The sequence below is a fragment of the Phocoena phocoena genome, chromosome 4 (assembly GCF_963924675.1).
Source record: "Phocoena phocoena chromosome 4, mPhoPho1.1, whole genome shotgun sequence".
Lineage (NCBI taxonomy): Eukaryota > Metazoa > Chordata > Mammalia > Artiodactyla > Phocoenidae > Phocoena > Phocoena phocoena.
In genome coordinates, this window is record NC_089222.1 from 21,289,725 (window position 1) to 21,316,249 (window position 26,525).

Sequence of the window (26,525 nt, forward strand, 5' to 3'; positions counted from 1 at the left end):
AAACTTCATTTCTTGGCTTACATTTTGATTAAAAAATGTATTAACTGGGTTCAGTTATTGAAACTTCTATGAAATACTATGATAGGAGAACTAGCATATGACACAATTTATCAAATACCATGTGACAAAGTGAACATGAAGATTAAAATAAGCTGATACCTGCTTGGAAAGCGCTTTCATGTGACCTACGCTTCCCCGGCAGTATGCTTCAAGGATGACACCAAATTGTACTGAAACAGCAGGAATGTGCACTTCTGACCTGCAGAAAGTTAATATTATGAAGATTTATCAAACACTTCAGGTCACCAAATAAAAATACTGACTTCTTTATTCTATTATGAAATTAACTTATTATGCTAATCAAAGAAAGGGAGAACACATCATCTTGTACACAATCACAGACGGGATGCTCAACTTTTAATTCTTTAAACACTACAGTTCAAAAAGATATGTGATTTTATCATTAGTTAATTGTTTACTCCAAGAAATCCAAAGTTATCACATCTTATTTGTTTTTTTGGAGTGAAATGGTAATACTACCAATTTACAGACAACTCAGATGAAACACAGATCTGACTCAGATCACACAATTGACTAATTCCTCAATTAGCTTCTATGTGATTTTTTTTTCACTTAAAGAATGGTGTACACATTTGAAAAAGGAAGGAATACCTTATTTTGTTATTCCTTGAGGGATTTAAAAATAAGAAGATTGAAATGGATGAGAAAAGAAGACAAGTTAAAAATAAGAAAGGAAAAACTATGGATAATAAAGAAATCAAGATTCAGAAATATAACTCCTAAAATTAACATCAAAATACTATACAGCTTATTTTCCTTAAGAAGCTTAGCCAAAAAGGAGAAAAGTTATTTTTTTCTGTTAATGATTAGCTTCAGTACTCTGAAGTCCAGATGGAAAAAAATCACAAATGTCCAAGTATAGAGTGAGAAATGAGGAATTGACAACCTTCCTAGGCAACAAAAGAATTTTAGTTCTCTTTCCCTATTTTACTCCTATATAAACTTGGTTTAATAAGATTCATGTATTTCTGAAAATGACCTAGTTAATAAAGAAGTTAAAAATAAAGTTGCTGTTGTTATAGGAAAACTTTAAAATCTTTATTTATGCAATAGTAGCAATGATGATACCACTACCCAATAAGTACGTTTTTAGTCCAAAAATATTAACACAATAAGTAAACTTTACTGGAAAATAGCAATACATTATAATAATTATTAATTATAATAATTATCATAATAAAAATTATTAATTTCAGTTATAAATCAACGAGGCATAAAGGGACACTTATCTCAGTTACTCTGCCAAATCACGAAAATTGAGAGTCTGGGTATCAAGAAATAGGAGTAGATACCAAGAAAGCATAAATGTTATGGATGACTCAGAAACAACTAAAGCAGCTAGACTGCTTTACTACATGCCCTGTATTATGCTGGTTAATATTTACAAAAGCACGTGGTGGATTTGATTTGAAATATAAAAGACTTACCTAAGGTGCCAAAATAAAAACTGCCCTATCCTCCGATTAGCAAGTGCTCTTTCTAGTAGGAATCTAGAGAGGGCACAATCAAGAAAAGGCTCATATTTTAAAACTTGCACCAACTGTAAAAGATATTGAGAGAGTTCTTCATCACTGAAAAAAACAAAACACAGTAAGTCACTCAACAATCGGTGCTGGAAAAAGACCCATTCCTATCAAACTTATCAAATACTAACTTACTGAAACACAATGGTTCTTTTGGGTCAAGCTTGGGGCACACTTACATTCACTGTTTCACTGTTACAATAACATAAGAAAAGCTGAGAATTTCTGATGGGCAGAAGAGTGAAAAGGAGCAAAGAACAGATATATGGGGCATTTTTATTAAGTTAACTAGGTTTATACAACTGATGATTGTATTTATAATCAGCCGAGAGTTATAATAAAATTAGGTAATAATTTTCTGTTCATGCTGAAAAAGTTACGTGCTCAGTCAACCAACCAGCTTTTTAAAATACAAATTCCATCAGTACTTCAACTTATTTTCCTTTCATATCATTGGGATTAAATAATTTTTGCTCCTAGAAAATGAATGAACAATTAAAATCTTCAAATAGTTTGAAGGATAAACAGTGTATTTGTAAGTGGGAATGGATTCATTGAATTGACATAATATTGTAATTAAATGAGCTAAATTAATTAATGTTCGGGCTCTCTATTTTGTATCCATCTCCAAACCATTCACATGTAAACACACTCCCATCAAAGGCAATTCCAGTAGTCAGGTAAGATATGTATCCCAAGTCCTCTACTTGGTGACTATAGTCTTGGACAATAAATGGTTAAGCAGTAGTCTAAAGCAGACCTGGGAATGAAACCTAGGAGACTGACCTGGGACTGAAACCTAGGATACTATACACCAGAAAAAAACCTCATACCAGAAAATTTAACATAGGAAGACACATTAGAATTACCTATATGGAACATGGGGATCACAGCAATCTCCTCCTAGGGATCAATATATTTAAGAAAAACACTTAGCTCAGTCCAAGGGGGGCCAGGTAGCCCCTCCCCTTCAGATCTCCAATGCAAACAGAGAGACTGAGGAACAACTGGGAGCCTCATTTTTTAAAACTATCTATAAGACCATCTTAAGTTTATTGTAGAATCCATGCCCACTATAAAATCTATAAGTAGTGTAAAAGATAGAAGTATAGAAAAGAAGAGGCTTCCTCTTCCTTACACTTCTTATTTCACTCCCCCAAAATAACCACTGTTAAAGAGTTTGTATAATTTGTTTTGGAGAGCACACAATTTAAAACATAAATGATTTATTTTAAAAAGAAGAAAAGGAAAAAAAATGTATCACAGTATCCATAATTTTCTGAGAACTTTTGTTTTTCAAATGACCATATGGTATAAGCCCTCATTTTGAGGCTAGTAAGAAAATGGATAAACCTGAAAATGCCCATTGTCTGAGACTGTCTCAATAATGACATTTCATCCAAGAAATCCCATAGATTCTCACACATGTACTACGCTAAAGAGATTGTACAAGCATGTTCACTGTAGCATTGTTTGTTAAGAGGGAAATTTTGAGAAAATTTAAAATGTTCCTCAATAGAGAAATGTATGGAGTAAATACGACACATCTCTATGAAAGAATATTACACAGTAGTGAAAGGAATAAACTACATTTATATGTAACAGGAGAGACTGACCTCAAAAACCTAATGTTGAATAAAGGAAAAAAACTATGTAAAACAATATATATGGCAAGACACAGTTGTGTGATTTTTAAATGTACAATATTATCCCATATCTGTATTTTATAGATATATAAATGTGGTAAAAACAGAAAATTATGGTATAGAAGGATATACACCAAATTCGTGATAACAGTTGCCTCTGGGAAGTGAAAATAATCAGGATTGAGTAAGGAAACTATGAGGACTTTAGCTGTAACGTTAATTGCTTTAAAATACAAACTTAGGGCTTCCCTGGTGGCACAGTGGTTAAGAATCTGTCTGCCAATGTGGGGGACATAGGTTTGAGCCCTGGTCCGGGAAGATCGCACATGCCGCGGAGCAACTAAACCCGTGGGCAACAACTACTGAGCCTGTGCTCTAGAGCCCGCGAGCCACAGCTACTGAGCCTGCATGCCACAACTACTGAAGCCTGCGTGCCTAGAGCCCGTTCTCTGCAACAAGAGAAGCCACCGTAATGAGAAGCCCGCGCACCGCAGGGAAGAGTAGCCCCCACTTGCTGCAACTAGAGAAAGCCTGCATGCAGCAACGAAGACCCAAGGCAGCCAAAGAATAAAAAAAAAATTTTTTTTAAGTTTAAAAAAATAAATAAAATACAAACTTAAAAAAAGTCAAAAATATTAACATTTAAAAAAAGAAAAAATATTAACATTTCTTAATTGTGGGTAGTGGACAGAAAGGAGTTAACAGAGGAGCAAGCCTGACTGCTATCCTTTGATAAAGCATGCTTACAAGGTTAGCCCTTGACTGGCATCTGGGAATGTAGATTTCGGAAGGCTTCCCACCACCTTAACAGATAAGAGTGGCTTACTATGCCAAACTGTTTTTGCAAACAGTATGTTTTATGCTCAACAAGCATTTTTGTTCCGGGAGTCTAGAATTTGGGAATATACTAGGCAGAGGGTGCTCATGTGACTAGCACTGCCCTCCCCGCAAAAAAAAACCCTGGCCACCAAGTATTCAGGTGTGCTGTCACAACTTGTTGCTGGGGGAATTAAGTGTATTCAGTGTGATTCCACTGGGAAAGAACTCTTAGAAGCATCTCCCTGGTTTCCTCCAGACTTTGCCCCATGAATTTTTTTCCTTTGCCAGTTCTGCTCTGTATACTTTTTCTGTAATAAATCTTAGCCAAGAGTGACTATATGCTGAGTCCTATGAGTCCTCCTAGTAAGTCATGGAACCTGAGGGTGTTCTTGGGGACCACCCGATGCAGTTTTTGCTTGCTTTTTTGTTTTATCATATAGAGTGGGGACTTCCCTGGTGGCCCAGTGGTTAAGACTCCACGCTTCCACTGCAGAGGGCGCAGGTTCGATCCCTGGTCAGGAACTAAGATCCTGCATGCCAGGCAGCCATGCCAAAAAAAAAAAAAAAACAGAGAGAGAGAGAGCGCGAGAGTCGGGGAGGATCGGAGGAGATAGGGCGGGGTGGGGGGAGAAAACAGGAGAGACTGTGGGAGAGAGTGGGAGGAAGGAGGGAACAGATGCTTTGAACTCGGTCATGCCTATCCTTTTCCTTTCTTACAAGACATTCAAGCAGACATCAACTTCTCTTCCCACCCACAAGTTATTCCTTGACCCAAAAAAGCCTCCTGCAGGAGATACCTCATCTGTTGCAGACAGCCCACAGCATATTCTCGCACGTACTGATCTGGATAGTTGAAATCTAGAAGCTCCAGGGCCTCCCGGGGGGGCAGTTTAGGCCAAATCTGAAGTAGTGCCTGAAGCTGTTTAAAAATTGAAAGTGGTTCAGAAATTATAGCAGAGAAAAGTAATCTATTTTTCCTTGGTACACAGGAGCAGAGATGGGTCAAAAGAAAGGAGAAGCATACTTGCAGTTAACTAAGGCCTCAAAAATCCACTATTGTTAATACAGATTAATAAAGATTGTCTCTGTTGAAAGATTCTCTGTTGAAAGATTCTATCGGTAAGCAAGTGAAAAAGCTATTATGTACTTACCTGGAGGTAGAATGATACACTGAATATATGAATTCTACAATCATTAAATAATTTTTAAAGGAAAAAAAGATGGGGGCAGAAGGTAGGGGGGAAGGTGAGAGAAAGGGGAGAGGGGAAACAGCAGAGGGAAATAATCAAGAAATACTTAAAGGTCAAATTCAAAGTATAAATATAAGCTGCAAGGCTCAAACTAATGAAAGGCAATTTACATATAAAAAAGTGCATTATAACAACATAAAATTATCTTGAGGAAGTTTACTTTTAGTTCTTAATATTTTTAAGAGTATCACTTTACAAAACTTTATTGACTATAACATGTTTAAATACATTAAATCACAGTACCTAGTTATTTTATATACACAAGATAAATACAGCCACTTTCCCATTTACAGATGCCGCTTAGAAATGACCTAGATATAGGATAAAAAAGAGTCCCATGGGGGAATGAGCTGGGAGTACTGGTGAAGGGTGGGTTCAGGTGGACACGGCCACATCTTGGGAAACCCTAGTTCCAGAAAACCCAAATCTCTAGAAAGGATTCTTACCTGCCTCCCATCAGAACACAGTGAGACTCATCAGGGTTGATTTTTTTTTTAAGGGTCGATTTTGGAAAGAGTCCCTTCCTCCTCATGGTTTTGATATGTTTATAGCTTACATTCTTATCAGGGATGGTAAGTGGGAAGAAAAGTGGTTATGGAGGAAAGCAAAACATTTTTTGATAATTATGATTTGTGGCCCTCCAAAGCTCAACCTTATCGGACAAAATCTTATTCCCTAATATCTGATTTATACTGTTGGGTTTTCTTGGGTATCACTTATGTAGCACTGACATCAAGTCCAAGGAAGAAACACAAAATGTATGCAAGATGAGAGCTACAAGAATATGGCAAATAGATGGCAATGGTAGGAGGCTTTTCTCTCAGTTGCCTGCTCAATCTCAAAGTCATGTTGCAAGAGATGGCTTGCAGTACCTGCTGCCTGCCTTGTCGTTTGTCACTTGAGCATCTGTGAGAGACTTGGGCTTTGAAAATTACATTAAAATAATTTATATTTTATTATTTTAATTCTCCAAATTATTCAACCTCTCATTAACTTGTCAAGTGCTCAAAAAAGTCAATATCTAAATGAGTATCTAGCAGCTAAGTTAAAAGGTATCTTCTCATAGGAAGCAAATTTAAAAGTTAAGTTCTCTAATGATATAATTTTTAAAAAATTAATTTTCAATTATTTTACATTAGCAGAAAAAATAACCCTTTTGAGTAATTTTTAAAAGTTGACTGCATTGCCTTTTTAATATATATTTACATAAATTACTAACATGGATATGAAATGTGATACATTACAATTTACATAATGAATTACATCAGTTATTCAACAAATACAACAAAATGTTAGTTTTTACATTTTAACCTTTACCTTAAATTTTGGTTCAATTATTCTTAAACTTGTACTGAATAAGAAGATTGTCTTATACTTGCTCTTTTAATATACAAAGTACATATATGCATACACTACATAGGCAGACATACACTTATCTGTGGTATCAAAATCCCATGGGGATGGGGCTATTGGGGAAAATATGTAAAAAGGGTCCTAAGGAGTGTAATAATTGAACAAAAGTTTGAGCAATACTGCTTTAAAGATATGATACATCACCCCACGTTTTATCACTGATGGGGCTCCCTGCCCACTTTCCCCAAGGCCCTAATGGACTAGTCGTCCTCCTTATGGATAAAGGGGACTGTTTCTTGAGGGTCTGAAATGATAGCTAAAAAAAACCTCCTAGCATCCCCAGTTAACACGTGGAATATACACTGCTCCACAAAAACAATACTGTAAAGGATAGATAATGTTATGTAATACCAAAGGTTCAACTATGGTATAGGTTAAAAACAGCCCTACTATTGAAAAGTTATAACTTTTGCTAAGATTATTAAATTATTAAATCAATAATATAAACATAAAATTAAATAAATTACCAAAACTCATCGCTTCAGTTTGGAGAAAGCTATGGAAGCAAACAGGGAAGGGAAATCTGACTCAGCCATATAAATAGTGAAAGCAGTGCTGACTAATTAATTACCTGTCTGCTGCAAGAGACTATTGAAACCCCTTCTGCAGTATGCCAACAGAATGTTTTCCTGTGGATTAATGGGAGGCTACCCTTCTATAGAATTTTCACCCGTGGCATATGCCTGCAGAATATGTGCACCAGGTTCTGACTCTCCACTTCTCTTAGGTAGTCAATTCATTGAAAATACAGTTTATATTCTCTTATACCAGCTCAGTGTAACTGGCAATGGGATAGGGCTGGGGGAGAAGCCAAAACACATTACTTTTTATTCCGTTGATTTTCTTTTCTAGACTACTAAAAGGGGGGATTAGGATCATGAAATTCATGCCTTCCTATACTTCCTTACACACATTTAGGTTTTTCTATAAGAATATTAAGTTATACTACAGACTTTCTTCTACCACAATGGAGGAAGGTAAGTTATATCTGAAAACAATGCTTTAGATTTACTCATGGAAATGAGACAAGTATACTAAACTAAACTCCTCAGTGTAAAAATTTCTGCCCCTGGGGTTCGAATAAAGAAATATTAAGCCTGAATTGTCTCATTCCATTTTCTGACAGTTGACATACAAAACCTCCCTCTCAGATATCTTTAGAGCAAGAAATGTTTTTCTATTCTAATTATATGTAAAATAATAATATGATGCATTTCTTGGATAGGCACTTAGAAATGAATGCTATTCATTGAGAAGTAGGCAAATGTGCCAGTTAAAAAATGCTTATATTCAACCATTAGGGGGGGTTCATAGAAAACTAGCCTTGAATTTAAATAAATAAATGGTTAGAAGACAACTGTGTCAGAACAATTAAAATCTATCTAGCTGACAAAAATAGTTCCTTTTCAGAGTAATTTTCATGTGGTCTGTGTAACCAGTTTAAACAAGGCACATCATATAATTTTGTAACATGATTCCAAAAAGATTGTTAGACCCTAGAAATAAATTCAAATGAAATACTTTCTAAATTTAATTTCCGAAGTAAAACAATAAAATCAAAGATTAAAAAAAATATACCTGATTAAAAGAAATATACATTTCTTGACTAAATTTTTAAAGTCATTATAGATTTAATAAGACAAGAAAAATTTTTAAAAGATCAGTTGAATTCAAGGAAGGTGAATATCGTTATTTTAATATGCCACATGTATTCATTCTGATTAAGAAATAATTTCAAGAATCTTTCTGTAGAGCACTGATAACCAAGTGAATTTAATAATGCCAGTGCTTTTTCACATAGTCTTGAAAATTAAATCAAGTAGCTAAAATTTGGTGACTTTTTTGGATCAAACATTTTTTCCCCTTTTGCTTTTCTGCTTAAAGACAAATATTCATCAACACTGACCAACTTTAAATAAACAGTAAAACTGATCTGAATGGCTTATGATCTAAAATGTTAACTTTTACAAATAGAGGTAATTTTCAAAACAATACATATTCATTTTAGGACACTCACTGCAAAGGGTCTTAAGATTAAAACCTTGGAGTTCATTGATGAAACTGTTAGAAGTAGCCGAGAACCTACCACATGCTGGTAGTAATTACAGATGATTACACCAAGACCTAAGTCTTAACTATCTTTAGTAAAAGATATAGAAAACCTACCCAGAATCTGGGATTTTGAAATCTTAAAACTTTCTGGTTTACCATTTAGACCAGAATATGTAAGAGTTGAAAACCTCAAAATTTCTCCTGCAGAAAATTACCCAACCTTTGGAAACATACCTATGTAGGAAAGGACAATTTACATGAAATCAACAAAGTAACATATACTGCTGAATGGAGTTACAGAAATGATCTTTTGTTACCTGAGCAACATCCTCAAGTTTATTCCACTTGATTGACAGCAGTAATTTTGGCAATGACTGTGGGAAATTCTCTCTGCAGTCTTGTCGCAAAGTCCAAATAAGATCCATTTCATTCTCACACAGTTGAGACAACGGATCCCTGTCCAAGATTTCTTTCAGTACAGCAAGAAACTTCTTTCCACCTCGACTCTAAGAAAGTAAGATTACTCATTACAGAACAAAACTGTGTGAACATCACGGGCAGACCTTGAACACAGGGGTTAGAGGCACCAACCCCCAAGCAGTAGAAAATCCCTAAATTCATAGATTCAACCAACCACGGTTCACGTAGTACTGCAGTACTTGTTTATTGAAAAAAATCCACTTGTAAGTGGATCTGCACACTTCAAACCCATGTTGTTCAAGGGTTAACTACACAATGAATTTTTCAACAATTTATGAGCTTTAAAATTTGAGATATTAACAATCTAATTCCATAAAAAGCTGGATACCCCTTTTAAAGTTTTTACTAAGCTGAATATTAAATTAGTAAGCTAAGGATGAAGGAAAATATTATTCTCAGTTTTTTAAAAGAAAAAAGAATACTGTTAAAAAATCCGTATGCAAACACTAGGTGGCAGAATTGTAATTTGGATTAAAAAGAAGTCATTATTTGAACTGACTTTTCTCATCTTCCTTTTTTAATTTTTAATTTCTATAAAGAAAAAAACAAACAAAATCAAAGATGAACCAAATTTATAGTTTTAAAAAAAGTTAATAGGTGCCTTCTTGGCTCTGAGGCATTAAAACATTTAGAGTAAGGACTGAAACTTGGCTAAAAGTAAACATAAAAAAAATACAGTTATCCCATTTTCTTTCCCAAATCTTATAAGAATATATTAAAGTAAAGAAAATGGACCATACTATTTTTTGGATCCAGACTCTGAATTACACTAACATTAAAAGAAAAAGGGGGGCTTCCCTGGTGGTGCAGTGGTGAAGAATCCGTCTAGCAACGCAGGCGACACTGGTTCGAGCCCTGGTCTGGGAAGATCCCACATGCCGTGGAGCAACAAAGCCCGTGCGCCACAACTACTAAGCCTGCACTCTAGAGTCCGCGAGCCACAACTACTGAGCCTGTGTGCCACAACTACTGAAGCCTGCGTGCCTAGAGCCTGTGCTCCACAACAAGAGAAGCCACTGCAATGAGAAGCCAGCACACCACAATGAAGAGAAGCCCCTGCTTGCTGCAACTAGAGAAAGCCCACACGCAGCAATGAAGACCCAATGCAGCCAAAAATAAATAAATAAAAGAAATTTATTAAATAAAGAAAAGGAAAAGAAAAAGGTACATTTCCCCATACTTAAAGAAAAACTAAACCATTTAGGTGAAAGCATATCCCTTCCTTATCCCCCACCCCCACAAAAAAATCTCCAGAATTATCTGACAAGATTCTGTAAGGATTTATGTTCCATTAGCATATTATTTTGTACTTGAAATTATTTTAACTGGGATTTCATACAAACATTAAAATAAATAAAAGTCATATCACTAATTTTCTGAAGTAGTGAGATTCAAAATAGTACATGCATATGTAAAAATAATTAGGATGACATGATTGTCTATGTAGAAAATCTGAAAGAATCAACAAAACCACCATTGGAACTAATAAGCAATTACAGCAATTGTGGGATACAAGGTCAATATATAAAAGTAAATCCTTTTCTTATGTATTAGCAATAAATAAGCGGAATTTGAAATTAAAAATGCAATAACATTTACATTAGCACCCCAAAACAAGGAAACAGGTAAGAAATTAACAACATACATACAAGATCTATATGAGAAAACTACAGAACTCATACGAAAGTAATCAAGGAATTAAACAAATGGAGATATATTCCATGTTCACGGATAAGAACATTGTCAATATTCTTATCCATGAACTGACAATCACAATATTGTCAGTTCTTCCCAACTTAATATCAACAGATTCAATTTAAACCCAATTTAAATCCCAGTAAGTTATTATGTGGATATCAACAAACTGATTCTAAAATTATATGGAAAGGCAAAAGACCCAAAATAGTCAACACAGTATGGAAGAAGAAAGACCAAGGTTGAGGGACTTCCCTGGTGGCGGTTTCACATTTCCTTATTTTAAAACTTACTACAAGGACTTCCCTGGTGGTGCACTGGTTAAGAATCCACCTGCCAATGCAGGGGACATGGGTTTGAGCCCTGGTCCGGGAGGGCCAGGACCCTGGAGCCCGTGAGCCACAACTACTGATGCCCGCATGCCTAGAGCCTATGCTCTGCAACAAGAGAAGCCACCGCAATGAGAAGCCTGCACACTACAAGGATGAGTAGCCCCCACTCGCCACAACTGGAGAAAGCCCGCACGCAGCAAAGAAGACCCAACACAGCCAAGAATAAATAAATAAAATTTATTAAAAAAACAACAACAACAACAGGGCTTCCCTGGTGGCGAAGTGTTGAGAGTCTGCCTGCTGATGCAGGTTACGTGGGTTTGTGCCCCGGTCCGGGAGGATCCCACATGCCGCGGAGGGGCTGGGCCCTTGAGCCATGGCCCCTGAGCCTGCGCTCCGCAACGGGAAAGGCCACAACAGTGAGAGGCCCGTGTACCGCAAAAAAAAATAAATAAAAACAACGCTGAAGGACCGATACTACCTGACTTAGATAAAAATAAACGTGAAAAGCAAAACTATAAAACTCCTAGAACACAGGAGAAAATCTAGATGACCTTGGGTTTGGCAATAACTTTTAACGTATAACACCAAATGCATAATCCGTCATTGAAAGAATTGATACCTTGGACTTCATTAAATTTAAAATTATCTGCTCTGCAAAAGACACTGTCAAGAGAATGAAACGATAAGGCACAGACTGGGAGAAAATATTTGCAAAAAGACATACCTGATAAAGGACTGTTATCCAAAATATACAAAGAACTCTTACAACTCAACAACAAGAAAACAACCAGACAAAACAATATGGATCAGGGCTTCCCTGGTGGCGCAGTGGTTGAGAGTCCGCCTGCTGATGCAGGGGACGCGGGTTCGTGCCCCGGTCCGGGAGGATCCCACATGCCGCGGAGTGGCTGGGCCCGTGAGCCATGGCCGCTGGGCCTGTGCGTCCGGAGCCTGTGCTCCACGATGGGAGAGGCCACAGCAGTGAGAGGCCCGCGTACCGCAAAAAACAAACAAAACAAACAAACAAACAAACAAAATATGGATCAAAGACCTGAACAGACACCTCATCAAATAAGATATACGGTTGGCAAAAATATATATATAAAATGATGCTTAATATCATATGTCAGCAGGGAAATGCAAATTAAAACAAAAATGAAATATGACTGCATACCTATTAGAATGGCCCAAATCCAGAACACTGACAACATCAAATGCTACTAAGGATGTGGAGCAACTCTTATTCATTGCTGGCGGAAATGCAAAATACTACAATCCCTTAGGAAGACAATTTGGCGATTTCTTACAAAACTAAACATACTCTTACCATACAATCCAGTAATCATGTCCCTTGGCTATTTACCAAAAGGAGTTGAAAACTTATGCCCACACAAAAACCTGTAAACGGATGTTTATTTGGCTTTATTCAAAATTGCCAAAACTTGGAAGCAACCAAGATGTCCTTCAGTAGGTGAATGGATAAACTGTAATACATACAGACAATGGAATATTATTTAGCACTATAAGAAATGAGCTATCATCCCACAAAAAGACATGTAGGAACCTTAAATGCATATGACTAAGTGAAAGAAGTCAATCTGAAAAGGCTACAGGTAAAATGATGCTGACTACAACATTCTGGAAAAAGGCAAAACTATGGAGACAATAAAAAGATCAGTGGTTGCCAGGGATAGAAGGTAGGGTGAGGGAATGAATAGGCAGAACACAGATTTGCAAAGCAGAGAAACTACTTGGTATGATATTATAATGATGGATATATGTCATTATACATGTGCCCAAACCCATAGAATCTACAACAGCAAGAATGAAACCTAAGGTAAACTATGGACATTTGAGTGTTATGATGTATTAATGTAGATTCATCCTTAGTAATAAACATACCATTCTGGTAAGTGATGTTGATAATGAGGGAGGCTATACATGTGCAGGGGCACGGATATATGGCAAATCTTTGTACGGTCCTCCCAATTTTGTTGTGAGTCTAAAATGCTCTTAGCAAAAATAAAGTCTTACACACACACACACACACACACACACACTCTCACACACACATACTCTCTCTATGTATGATTACAGTTTTATATTCAGAGCCTCAATCTAAAAAGGTATGCTTTATTTTACAAAATTGACTGAGTTTCTTTTTTCTTTGCAAAATGATCATGAGAAGTTATCAGAATTTGAAAATGTAACTCCTACACTTACATATAAAAGTGAAACCTGTTACTGCAAACAACAAAAAGTATAAATTGTTCATGCCGGAGAAAGGCAGACTGCTGTTAGGTTAAATAGCGCAAAACCTAGCAGACTACTGTAATTTCATGGATCAAAATTAGACGCTACAGACCTACTGTAAGTAAATATCCTGAAGACCTAGGAATAAATGAAGAGGGAAGAGCAGGGGGTTAGCTGTATAATTGTAGTGTGATTGTTTACTGAGCTATGAAAAGTACAGCACTGGATAAAGCCAAAGTAAAAACAAACAACTACCAGAAATGTGGCAGTAAGCCAAAAAAACCCACAGAATCTTACATCCTTTTACAAAACTCAAAACAATCAGCAATGAAAAATTACACTGTAGTGCAACTGATGAACTTACACACGTTAAAATGCTTGCATTAAAATAAAAAGCAATGAAAGTTAACACCTATATTCTCTGCTTTGTTTTTGTTTAGATTTTTCGTAATTATATACACATTATGATATAATAGTGATTACTAACCAAAATAAAACACAACATATATATCTTGCCATAGGCAAATGAAAAAAAAGACTATGGCTCTTTCCCATTCCTTACTGGGGTGGTGGGCCTGGAAAACTCATCCGTCATATTCAGAGGGGCTAGAAACTCAAAACAGCGTGTTAGCCATGTGCTTGTCAAGGATGGAATTAACTATGTGTTGGCCAGACTGACCAACACACAACTGGGGATGAGACAGCCCATGTAGTCAGGGCTGGTGGGAAAGAGACTGAGAAGATGTTTATATGATTGGGAGATTGATTACAGAGGATTGAGCAAATAAGTAAATATGCTAAGGTTCATAGGAATCCAGACTTCTCACTGTCAGAAAAGGTAATTTAAAATATGTTAAGGCAGAGGCTAGAAAAAAATCCTGTGGTGGTGAATCCAAATTGGAGACATTGATAAGAACTCATAGTTTTTAACAGACAAAGAAATATATCTCTGTGCTTATATATGCTCAAATAGTATGCAGTCAAACACATACTACCTAGTTCTGTTTCAGGAAAAGGCCTAGATGCAATTGCATGCCAAGGGTAATGAGCATACCCAGTGCCCAGAACTTGGATTCTAAATACTTTTAACAAGTAAAAGGAATCAGATCTTCTGGGGAAAATGACTGAAACCAAAGCTAGGGTAGAGAAAATACCAGATGAGCCTTGGAACACTTTGTTGTACCAGAAAGAAGGAAACGCTCAAAGAATGATAAAGACATGCCAAAAAGACTCAAGACGGAACATGAATGGGTTGCCACTGGCCCAATCTAGGTAAAATCTGAACATCAAAATTAATGACAGTTACTAATTATAAGTCATTAAATAAAACGAATCACAAATCCAATAATTTTTTTAAGTAAGTAAATAAATGGGGGAGAAGAAAAACCTCGACCCTATGGTATGTCAACTAACAAATCCAAAAGGAAAATAAATTTGAAAATCAGCACGGCAAACCACTGTAATAATACTGGTTCAGGCAAGATATATTAATATTAAAACAAGTGGGTGAAAGTTAGATGTGAAACAGTATGTTTACTTAGTCTCAAAATATGCCCACAAACTACTTACTTATTAACTTTACAGTAGAAAAACCTAGTAGACACTATCCTAACCAAGTGATGTAATAATTAACGTCAATAGTAATAGGACAGGTTGACATTGTTTGCCTTTGAGTGAAATGCAGTAAGAACAAACTACCACTTCAATCTATTTATGCTAAAAATGCGTAGCTGGAATCTGATCATGACAAAACATTAGGCAAATCCAAACTGAGTGACATTCTACAAAGTAACCGGCTTGTATTCTTAAAAAACATCAGAGTCGTTAAAGATAAGGAAAGACTGAGGAACTATTCTAGAATGAAGAAAACTAAAGACACATGTTAAAGAAATGCAACAAGTAATCCTGAGTTGGATCCTGGACCTATAAAGGACATTATTGAGACAACTGGCTAAATATGAATGGAATGTGTGAATTAGACAACAGAACTCTATCAGTATTATTTTCCTGATTTTTATGAATTGATTCTGGTTAGTTATGAGAATGTCCTTGTTTTTAGGAAATATACACTGAAGAATTAAAGGATAAAATGTCATGATGTATGCCACCTCATCTCAGATGATTCAGAAAGAACTGAATACACACACTCAAAACAATAAAACAAATGTGGTAAAATGTTAACCGTTGGGGAAGCTGGATGAAAGTTGTATGGGAATTCTTTGTACTCTTCTCCCAAGTTTTCAGTGAGTTTGAATTTTTTAAAAAAATGTTTGCTCTTTCCTTCCCTAAAATTGAAGGCTGTAAAGACCCCAAATCATTCTACTAAGAAAACATTCTAGGTAGATCCCCAGAACCTCTGAACTAAAGGCTGAGTCATCATCTTCATTAACAAAAGCCAGCCATTAAGATTTGGTTTCTCAGCCCCCATGCTATCTTGTTGTAGGAGGATGGTCCTGTACATGGTAGACAGTTTAGCAGCCCCTGAACTCTACTCACTATGTGCCAGAAACAACCTCCCATGACTTGAGATAACTAAGAAAATTTTGAGACAATGCCAAATGCCCCACTGAAGGCAAAACAGCCTCAGGTTGAGAACCACTGGATAGGAAGATCAAAAGCTGTCAATTCAATAATCATAATTCACAAAGGTCACATATTTTTCTATTCTACAGACCCACGATCCTTGGCAACCACCTGTTTAAAAACATGCCAACACTGGGACTTCCCTGCTGGTCCAGTGATAAAGAATCTACCTTACAATGCAGGGGATGCAGGTTCGATCCCTGGTCAGGGAACTAAGATCCAACATGCCATGGGGGCAACTAAGCCCATGAGCCTCAACTAGAGAGCATGCGTGCCACAAATTACAGAGCCCATGGGCTCTGGAACCCTCATGCCACAACTACAGAGCCCACGTGTCCTGGAGCCTCAATGTCACAACTAGAGAGAAGCCCGTGCACAGCAACAAAGATCCCGTATGCCGCAACTAAGACTTGATGCAGACAAAAAAAAAAAAAAAAAAAAAAATTGCCAACACCTATTAGGCTTAACACCATCAAAAGAACAGAAGTGGTGGGAAGGATATGGAAAAACTGGAATCCTTTTGCAGTTGGTGGGAATGTAAAATGGTACAGCCACTGTGGAAAACACTGGCAGTTCCTCAAAAAATGAAAAATAGAATTACCATATGATCCAGCAATTCTACTTCTGGGTATATACCCAAAAGAATCAAAAGCAACATCTCAAAAATATATTGTACACTCATGTTCATAGCAGCGTTATTCACAATGGCTAAAATGTGGACACGAACCAAGGGTCCATTGATGAATGAATGGATAAACATAATCTGGTACATACACGCAATGGAATATTATTCAGCCTTAAAAAGGAAGGAAATTTTGACATGCTATAACATGGATGAACCTTAAAGACATTACACTAAGTGAAATAAGCCAGTCACAGGAAGATAAAATAGTGTATGATTACATTTATATGAGGTTTCTAGAATGGTCAAATTCATAGAGACAGAAAGTAGAACAGTGGATGTCACGGTCTGAGGGGAAGGGAAAATGGGGAGTTGTTTAATGGATACAGAGTTTCAATTTTGCAAGATTAAAAAGTTCTGGATATCAATTGCATAACAATGTTTTAAGTATATTGTGAATATACTTAACACGTGTGAACTGTACACTTGAAAATGATTCAGACAGTACATTTTATGTGTACTTTACCACAATTAAAAAAAATTTCTTTTAATTCCAAGAGCAGGTTTAAGTTCCTTAGTAAGGTGTTGGTAAATTCAAAAATAAATTGCATGTGTGTACATATTATACGTATACATGTTTAATATATATATACCTATAAATGTACACACACACACAATTCAACAAGTCAACTTACCATGATCTTATTAAGGAATGTAACATGCTCTTGGCATATACATGAAAGTGGATTAAACAGTGGAATGAGAACTTAGTTCTCTTCATTCCTTTCATTCAAAAGACCATGAAGTGCCTTAAGTATTTAAAAATACTAATCAGTGGGACTTCCCTGGTGGTCCAGTGGTTAAGAATCCACCTTCCAATGCAGGGGACGCGGTTACGATCTCTGGTCGGGGAACTAAGATCCCACATGCCACGGGGCAACTAAGCCTGCATGCTGCAACTGCTGAGCCCGCACACCACAACTAAAGAGAAGCCCGCACCACAACAAAAGATCTCGCATGCTGCAACGAAGATCCGTGGGCTGCAACTAAGACCTAACGCAGCCAAATAAATAAATAAATATATAAATATAAAAATATAAATCAGTAACAGTTCTAGGATACAAGGGAAAATGTGTAACATAGGAATCCTTTAATGAGAGAAAGTAGATAGGATCAGGGATCAGATGTGCTGAGACTCAAGCAATAGTGAAACACACAGTTCCAGGAGGCATTCCGGCTCAGAATCAGAGGATACAAGGGATGAGAGGAGGCCGGTGGGGGGGCAGGGGGGGATCGTCAGGGGAGTTATCCCAGGATCTGCATACGGAGCAGCTGCTTTGGTCAGGCATGCCCCTTGCTCTGTTTATGCTGAGCTGAAACAGCAATGGGATCAGCCCTAGACTGAGGTGAGGAGCATGGGTACTGAGTCATAAGGATCCACCTGATCTCAGAAGGTATGGAAATCTTCATACAGGAGACCCACTGTCAGCACAGTCTACCCTAAGTCTTACAGATATTGAACACAGATTACAGTGAATAAGCAAATAACCAGGGAGTCACAAGTACAAAAGAGCTAAACTAAGAATCACCAAATATTGAGAAAAACCCATATGAAGATAGATAGATGTCAAAAGCAGAAGCAAGACCACTTCAAAAACAAGATTATTTAATTCCTCAGAGAGAACTAAGGTGACATTATAGCCATGAAAAAGGAATTAACAGAAATCTTTTAAAAGATAAATAAAATTTTAAAAAGAAAAAAGAAACGAACTCCAACCTGACTAATAAGAAAAGAATGCAAGTTAAAATAATGTGACACCATTTTTATGTTCACAGTATGGGTGTGTCGTAAATTTTAACTCTTTTAGGGTATACAATTTGGCAGAATTCTTATTAAAAAGGGACATACCTTTCAATCTATAATTTCATTTCTAGGAAGCCATCATACAAAATACAGACATGTATATAAAGATGTACAAAGTATTCATTGCAACACAGCTTCAGTGGAAAATAATTAGAAATAAGCAAAACATCCATCAGTAGAGGTATGAATATTTAATAACTAATGGCCACCAATAATTAATGTCATGAAATAGAAACAAGGCTTTATAAAGAGAGCAGTGGAGCTCTTCATACAGACATGACAAGATCCATAAAATGCGTTACATGAAAAAGGACGAAACTACATATATAAAGATCTCATATATTTTTTAAATATATAGATATTTACACACAAAGCTAAACTGTATAGTTATCTCTGGGCAAGAAAGGTAAGTGGCAGTTATTTTTAAAACTTTCATTTTTGGTTTCACACAATTTATTAATGTACCCACCAAAAAAAGTGTACGTCAAACCTGGGCAAGAGGGACTTCCCTGGTGATCCAGTGGCTAAGACTCCACACTCCCAATGCACGGGGACTGGGTTTGATCCCTGCTCAGAGAACTAGATCCCACATGCCGCAACCAAGAGTTTGCGTGCCACAACTAAAGATCTCACATGCAGCAACTACAAGATCCCACATGTCACAACTAAAGATCCCGCATGCCGCAGCTAAAAAAGATCCCACATACCACAAAGATCTTGAACATGGGATTATTTAAAAAAAAAAAAAAAAATCCAGGCAAGAATATTGCATCGTCAGTAAGGAGGGAACTCTCTGATTTAGGTAAGGTAGCAGTAGATCACAGCAGAAATAATAAAAATTAATTTACACTTCTGATGTTCAAGGAGCAATATTAAGACTAATAAAAGGTAACTAAAAATAGGCATGAGAATGAAGATAGGCCTATATAAGTGTTATTTCTTAAACTGTAATTATATGTTTCAGTAATTGTCAGACAAGCTAGTAAGTGTATACTTATAATAAACTTATTTCATTAAAGAGAGCTACCACGCTTGACCCTTGAACAACATGGGGATTAGGGATGCAGACCACCTGCACAGTCAAAAACCTATGTATAATTTTACAGTTGATACTCTGTACCCAAGGTTCTGCATCCATGAATTCAATCAAACTGCAGATCATGTGGTACTGCAGTACCTATTTAATGAAAAAAAATCTGTGTTTAAGAGGACCCACACAGTTCAAACCTGTGTTGTTCAAGGGTCAACTGTACTCTTAAAGTATTTGTAGTAGCAGATAACTTGCAATGAAAGGCTACTGAAATTTTTGAGAACTCTAATGGTAAAGCAGAAGACAGCCTGCAGAATAGCCAAAACAATTCTTGAGAAAGAAGAATGGACTGGAGCAATCACACTCCCTGACTTCAGACTATGCTATAAAGCTACAGTAATCAAAACAGCATGGTACTGGCACAAAAACAGACACATAGATCAATGGAACCGAACAGAAAGCTCAGGAATAAATCCACACACTTATGGCCAATTAATCTACAACAAAGAAGGCAAGAGTACACAATGGAGATGACAGTCTCTTCAATAAGTTGCACTGGGAAAACTGGACAGCTACATGTAAAAGAATTAAATCAGAACATTCTCTAACACCACATACAAAAATAAACTCAAAATGGTACTATAAAAATCCTAGTGGAAAACGCAGGCAAAACACTCTGACATGAATCAGAGCAATATTTTTTTGGATCTGTCTCCTAGAGTAACTGAAACAAAAGCAAAAATAAACAAATGGGACACAGTTAAACTTAAAAGCTTTTCCACAAAGGAAACCATAAACAAAACGAAAAGACAACCTACAGAATGGGAGAAAACATTTTCAAACGATGCAAGCAAAAACGGATTAATTTCCAAAATATACAAACAGCTTATACAGCTCAATATCAAAAACAAACAACCCAATAGAAAGATGGGCAGAACACCTAAATAGACATTTCTCCAAAGAAAACGTACAGATGGAAACAGGCACAAGAAAAGATGATCAACATCTCTAATTATTAGAGAAATGCAAATCAAAACAACAATGAGGTACTACCTCACACCAGTCAGAATGGTCATCAACAAAAAGTCTACAATTAATAAATGCTGGAAAGGGTGTACAGAAAAGGGAACCTTACTACACTATTGGTGGGAATGTAAACTGGTGCAGCCACAATGGAAAACAGTATAGAGTTTCCTTAAAAAACTAAAAATAGAGTGGCCATATGATCCAACCATTCCACCCCTGAGCATATATCCGGAAAAGATGAAAACTCTAATTTGAAAATATCCATGCACACCAATGTTCATAGCAGCACTATTTACAAAAGCCGAAACATGGAAGCAAACTAAATGTCCAATGATAGACGAACGGATAAAGATGTGGTATTTGCATGTACACACACACACACACACACACACACACACACACACGCCACAATGGAATATTAGTCATAAAAGAAAGAAATAATTCCTATTGTATAACACAGGGAACTACATTCAATATCCTGTGATAAACCATAATGGAAAAGAATATGTGTATATATATGTATAACTGAATCAGTTTGCTGTACAGTAGATATTAACCCAACATTGTAAATCAACTATACTTCAACAGATTTTTTAAAAAATGAAATAATGCCATTTGCAGCAACATGGATGAACTTAGAGATTATCATACTAAGTGAACATACAAATGAACTTATCTACAAAATAGAAATAGAAAGAGACATAGGAAACAAACATACAGTTACCAAAGGGGTAAGGTGGAGGGGATAAACTAGGAGTTTGGGATTATAGATACACACTACTATATATAAAATAGATAATCAACTATATTCAAGCTACTGAATATAGTTTCCTGTGTATAGCACATGAAGCTATATTCAATATCTTGTAATAATCTATAATGGAAAAGAATGTGAAAAAATATATATAAATATATATGAAACCGAATCAGTTTGCTGTACACCTGAAACGCTGTAAATCAACTATACTTCAATTAAAAAAGAAAACAAGGGCTTCCCTGGTGGCGCAGTGGTTGAGAGTCTGCCTGCCGAAGCAGGGAACACGGGTTCGTGCCCCGGTCCGGGAGGATCCCACATGCCACGGAGCGGCTAGGCCCGTGAGCCATGGCCGCTGAGCCTGCGCTCCGCAACGGGAGAGGCCACGACAGTGAGAGGCCCACGTACCGCAAAAAGAAAAAAAAAAGAAAAGAATAAAAGGGAAGCAAACAAAAAAAGGAGACAGCCTGGGCCAGATGTTTCTCCAACTAACCAACATTAATTAGTGCTTTCATTCTGTGCAAATAACAAAAGGATATACATTATCTCCATTTGCCTCCTGGCTTCTATCTAATTACCATTCTATACAGAATGGCATTACTAAAGTCACTTGAAAGTTATAAACTGGTGACATGAAAAGAAAAAAACAGATGAAAACTCAGCAAAGTCTTAAAGTGAACGTCAAAAAATTAAATTAAAAAATATAGATGGTAGAAATATTATATATATTGTAAACTAAATAAACAAAGTAATCTATTTTGTAGTCTTTGGGCAGAAACTATGGGAATGATGTATGTAGCAGAGACTGCTATTTGTCTCTCAATATGCATTCTCCCCTTCTTACTTTATTAACTACAATCTCTTACTCTTAGCCAAGCCCAGGACTGCCCGGCTAACGACTACATTTACAAGCCTCACTTATAGTTAGGTATGGCCATATGACTAAGTTATGGCTAATGAGACGTGAGCAGAAATGAAGCATATTAATGATATCCTCAAAAAGAATGGGTACGGCCTCTAGTCTTGCTTTTCCTGTTCCTGTGGGCTGGAAAGTAGTAATATAGGAAGCTGAAGCACCGATATTACATGAGACAAAAACTACATATTAACATGGAAGAGCGCCAAGATGCAAGAAACCTGGGTCCCCAGCATTGTGAAACCTGCCTTGAATATACCTGCTCTGTTATATCAGAGAAATAAAGAAAATTACAGCCTCCTCATTCAACTGAATAATATTTTAAAAGATGGTATTGTTAATCTATGAAGTGTCATAGCATCCCTTACAGACTACCTGCTGAACCTGTGCTTGTATCAGAAAAGGGCTTACCACCTGAACACAGACCAACCACAAACAGCTGCCATTTAACAAAATATTAGCATGTTCATACTCACGCACACTCAGACTGTTCTTGCTTATGAGTATGGTCTCCTGTATGACATGAAGGTAACTAATAATGAACACAACTTTGTAATAAGGGCTATTTTAAAACCTTGATACTTACTGATACATTAGCACTATCACTGCTTGCAATCTCAGCTGCCTTTTCAATAATCTGTTTAAAAAAATTAAGAAAATTAAAATTTGGCTCTTGTATTCATAAAATTTTAAGTGTAAATTACTACACTTGTACATACACTATAAGGAGCTACATATGATCTGGCATTTCTATGGTTTATAACGTAAGCATGAATTTTAAATGCAAAATAGTATTATGCAGTGATTCCCAGTCTTCAAACTCTTGACAACCAGGAAGCAATGGTATTACTATAAAGGACTGTTAACTCCCAGGGTACACTAGGATTGTCTATAGATAAAATAAGCAGTGGCTTGTATATGTGAACAGAATTTTAATATAGGTAAATATTTTCTGGTTAAGAAAATGCAAAGTTATGTAAGAGTTACAAAACAAAGAATAAGTTTTTGTCATTTGTCATGTTTTCTTCTGAATTAACATATCAAAAGTAGAAGTAATGTCAAGGGAGAACCTAAAAATATTTTTTAAATTCATTAAGTTCAAAAGAGGCTTTGATTCTTGAAAAGATGGGGAACCCACTAGTCTACTGGGAAGACTCAGCAGGTAAAAAAATCTGAAGATCCATGTCCAGTTACTGAGTTGACTAATTCTCCACAAATAATTTAATTGAATCCTTATGTGTAAAATGTACTGGTAATTTCCATCCTATTTCATAAGGTTGTTATGTGATAAAATGAGATTATATTTAATAAAATTAAGCAATAACCATAAAAGTTGATTTGAAAAGCAAAGTGTATACAAGTACAGCAAAAAACATTAAATAAAAATACAAGGAACTTTCACTTTTTATATCTGCATTATATTTTTAATGATCATATATAAAATTGTACAATTAAAAGAAAACCAATAAATATAAATATATTATACATATTTAAAGACTAAAATCTCCATCCCAAGTAGATCTTCAAAGACAGACTCTCCAAGGGATCAGAAAGGCAAAAGGAAAGTTTAGTGGCCAGTTGTAGATGACTCTGTTGACAACAATGCTGAAACAGAACATTTTAAAGAAACTGGACTTATCTTGAAATATTAGACTAAAAATACTTAAATTTGCCCAAGATGTTATATTTGTAAAAACACTTCAAAAAGCACCTCATTTGATCCAAAAGAAACTATAAATGACTGCTGAACACATACCATAATTGAACACAAAAAAAGTCAGAGCTTGGACTTTTAACTGTATCACAAGTAGCTATAGTTTATGGATAAATACCTATTCTAAGAAATAAAGCCATAGCAGAAATGTAATGGATGCATCAAAATGTACCTTCTTCTACTCTGTGTAACACAAGGTATATGGCTCTTGACATGTGAGATTTCTACTATTGTAATAATCACAAATTTTAATTTTGTTGTATATTACTGATCGGAAGAACATTTTTAAAAAATGAAATGAAAAATTACTTCTAATGTGGATAAAATTCAACTAAATTGAAAGTAAAGAAACATCTGAGTTACGTTAATTTAATTTACATACTATATTTAAAATCTACTCTGTATAGGTCTGATAGTGCTGAATGTTAAATACAATTAAGTGTATAGGTAGATTAGTTGAAATTTTAGTATAATACCAATTTTTAAAGGCAGCTTGGTCTCACATGGATTAAGTAAATCAAATAAAATTCCTGTTTATTATGTGAGAATTTGCTCAAAGATTTCCTCACGAAAATCAGCATCAATCATACCTGAAACAAAGAGGCCAAACCTGAAGGTACAACATATGACAGCTCAGCTCTCTTAACATATAAATGATCACAGCCCAGTTTTCAACCCCCACCAGACACTCTCCATATCCCCAAAACATGCAGCTTGTAGACTAAGGAAATGTGTTAAGAAATAGAAGCCCTTGCTATAGATTCTACAAAAATAAGAGCACCTTAGGAAGTCTTATTATATTTTCAACATAAATAATCTGTTCTTTGAATACCAACTCTAACACAGTAGTGATTGTCTTTAATCTGGACCAACATGCTGGGCACGTTTCACATGTTTATTAGAGTTACATATGAATGCATTTATAGCCCCTGTAATTGAAAAGGACCTCAGAGAACAATTATGATTTCCTCATTTTATAAATGAGGAATCTGAACTCCAGAGGGGCCATGTCTCACTTGGTCAGTGATAAAGCCAGTACTAAATACAGTTGGCTTCCTGCTCAGTGGTCTTTCCACTGAACCAAGATGTAAATGTATTTGATGTCTTGAAAGAGAAAGACATATATCACGTAAATGATAAACATATAGAGCCGAGAACTAAAAATCCAATTATTTCATACACAGTGGACCTTTAAATAATTAGCTTACCTTATCAAAGGGAGGATAGTAATAAGGTTGTTTTTTATTCTCTGGGAATCTGATGTGCAAAGCTGTTGCATTTTCAGTATATGGATTTGTTTGAACAGTTCCCATTGGATTCAACATTTCTTCAAGTTCATCTAAAACATGCAAATAATTTTGATTCTTAGGAAATGTTTTTGAAACTAAAACAAAACTTTAATGGATTTCAATCCATTACTTTAAAAGTGTGTCACCTAAGGAAGTTTGGCAGACAGTATCAGTAAGCCTCTAATTTTCTTAATGCTTGGCACAAAATTTGGATGAGTTTATATACATCTTTAAAATGAAAAAGTTAACAGAAATTAATGGCTACCTCACCTCTTTCTTCAAATGTGTTCAAGTATTCTCAATCTACAAAAAAAAAAAATTGGAACTGCTCTCGTCCCCTCAAAATTAGGTGGTCCATAGGAATTTTTATTATTTCATCACTATATATCAATTTCTTAATCACATATGTTCTGATTTCCATGGTCATCACAGTACCCAAACTGATATTTTGACAGTCATTAATAACATTCCTTTTGACAAACCTAATGTTGGTAATGTTCCTCTATGATCTCATAACTGCTGATGTAGTTAAACACCTTCTCTGGTAGTTTCTCAAACATTCCATCCAAGTGGTACTTCTTTAACCTCACCAACTGTGACATTCTTCAAGGCACTCCTTCCTCTTCTCTACCACCCTAAATATGTTCCATTCACAGACTGGGCATGTGAATCAGAATTTCAATGTTATCTTAAACCCTAGAGCTCATATAATTTTCTCATTTCACAGAGAAGTAAAGTGTTGAAGAGACATTAAACTCTGAGAAAACAAGAGTTAGCAGTACAAACTAAAGTCTCCCCTCTGCAAACTAATTTCTCTCTTCTTATAACTGATTTTTTGCACAGTTGTCCTTTTGTACTTCCTAAGGAAATAAAAGATAAAAGTACATTCTGTCCAGGCCTAATGTCCAGGTGGTATGCACACTGAGAATTATCTCCCAAAGCTAGAAAATCTTTACAAAGTACAGGGTGGTCCAAAAGGTTCGCTCAGTTTTTTCCGTTAGATGGCTCTAATAGCACTTAGTTGTCTTTAACTTCATTCGAAACAATTTTGTTAGACTGTATGTGACAGCTGTCATATCAGCGTGCATTTAAAAAAAGACATCAAAATTGGTGAATTTTTGTGTAGACATTTTAATACTGAAGATGGAAGGAAAAAAGCAACATTTTCGGCATATTATGC

The 26,525-nt window shown here is 35.9% G+C and overlaps 1 protein-coding gene across 3 annotated transcripts in view; it reads right to left on the minus strand.

The window, feature by feature from the left end:
• Window positions 1-26,525, minus strand: part of PIK3CB (phosphatidylinositol-4,5-bisphosphate 3-kinase catalytic subunit beta) — a 194,645-nt gene that overhangs the window by 37,683 nt on the left and 130,437 nt on the right. For 2 of the 3 annotated variants that reach the window (XM_065875713.1, XM_065875714.1), the window contains 6 exons: window positions 25,265-25,395; window positions 22,929-22,979; window positions 9,102-9,290; window positions 4,867-4,988; window positions 1,509-1,652; window positions 160-259 (listed from right to left, as the gene is read on the minus strand). In XM_065875713.1, the coding sequence (XP_065731785.1) occupies window positions 160-259; window positions 1,509-1,652; window positions 4,867-4,988; window positions 9,102-9,290; window positions 22,929-22,979; window positions 25,265-25,395 (737 nt within the window). The remainder of the gene's footprint in view (window positions 1-159; window positions 260-1,508; window positions 1,653-4,866; window positions 4,989-9,101; window positions 9,291-22,928; window positions 22,980-25,264; window positions 25,396-26,525) is intronic. The other variant, XM_065875715.1, reaches the window with a different exon arrangement.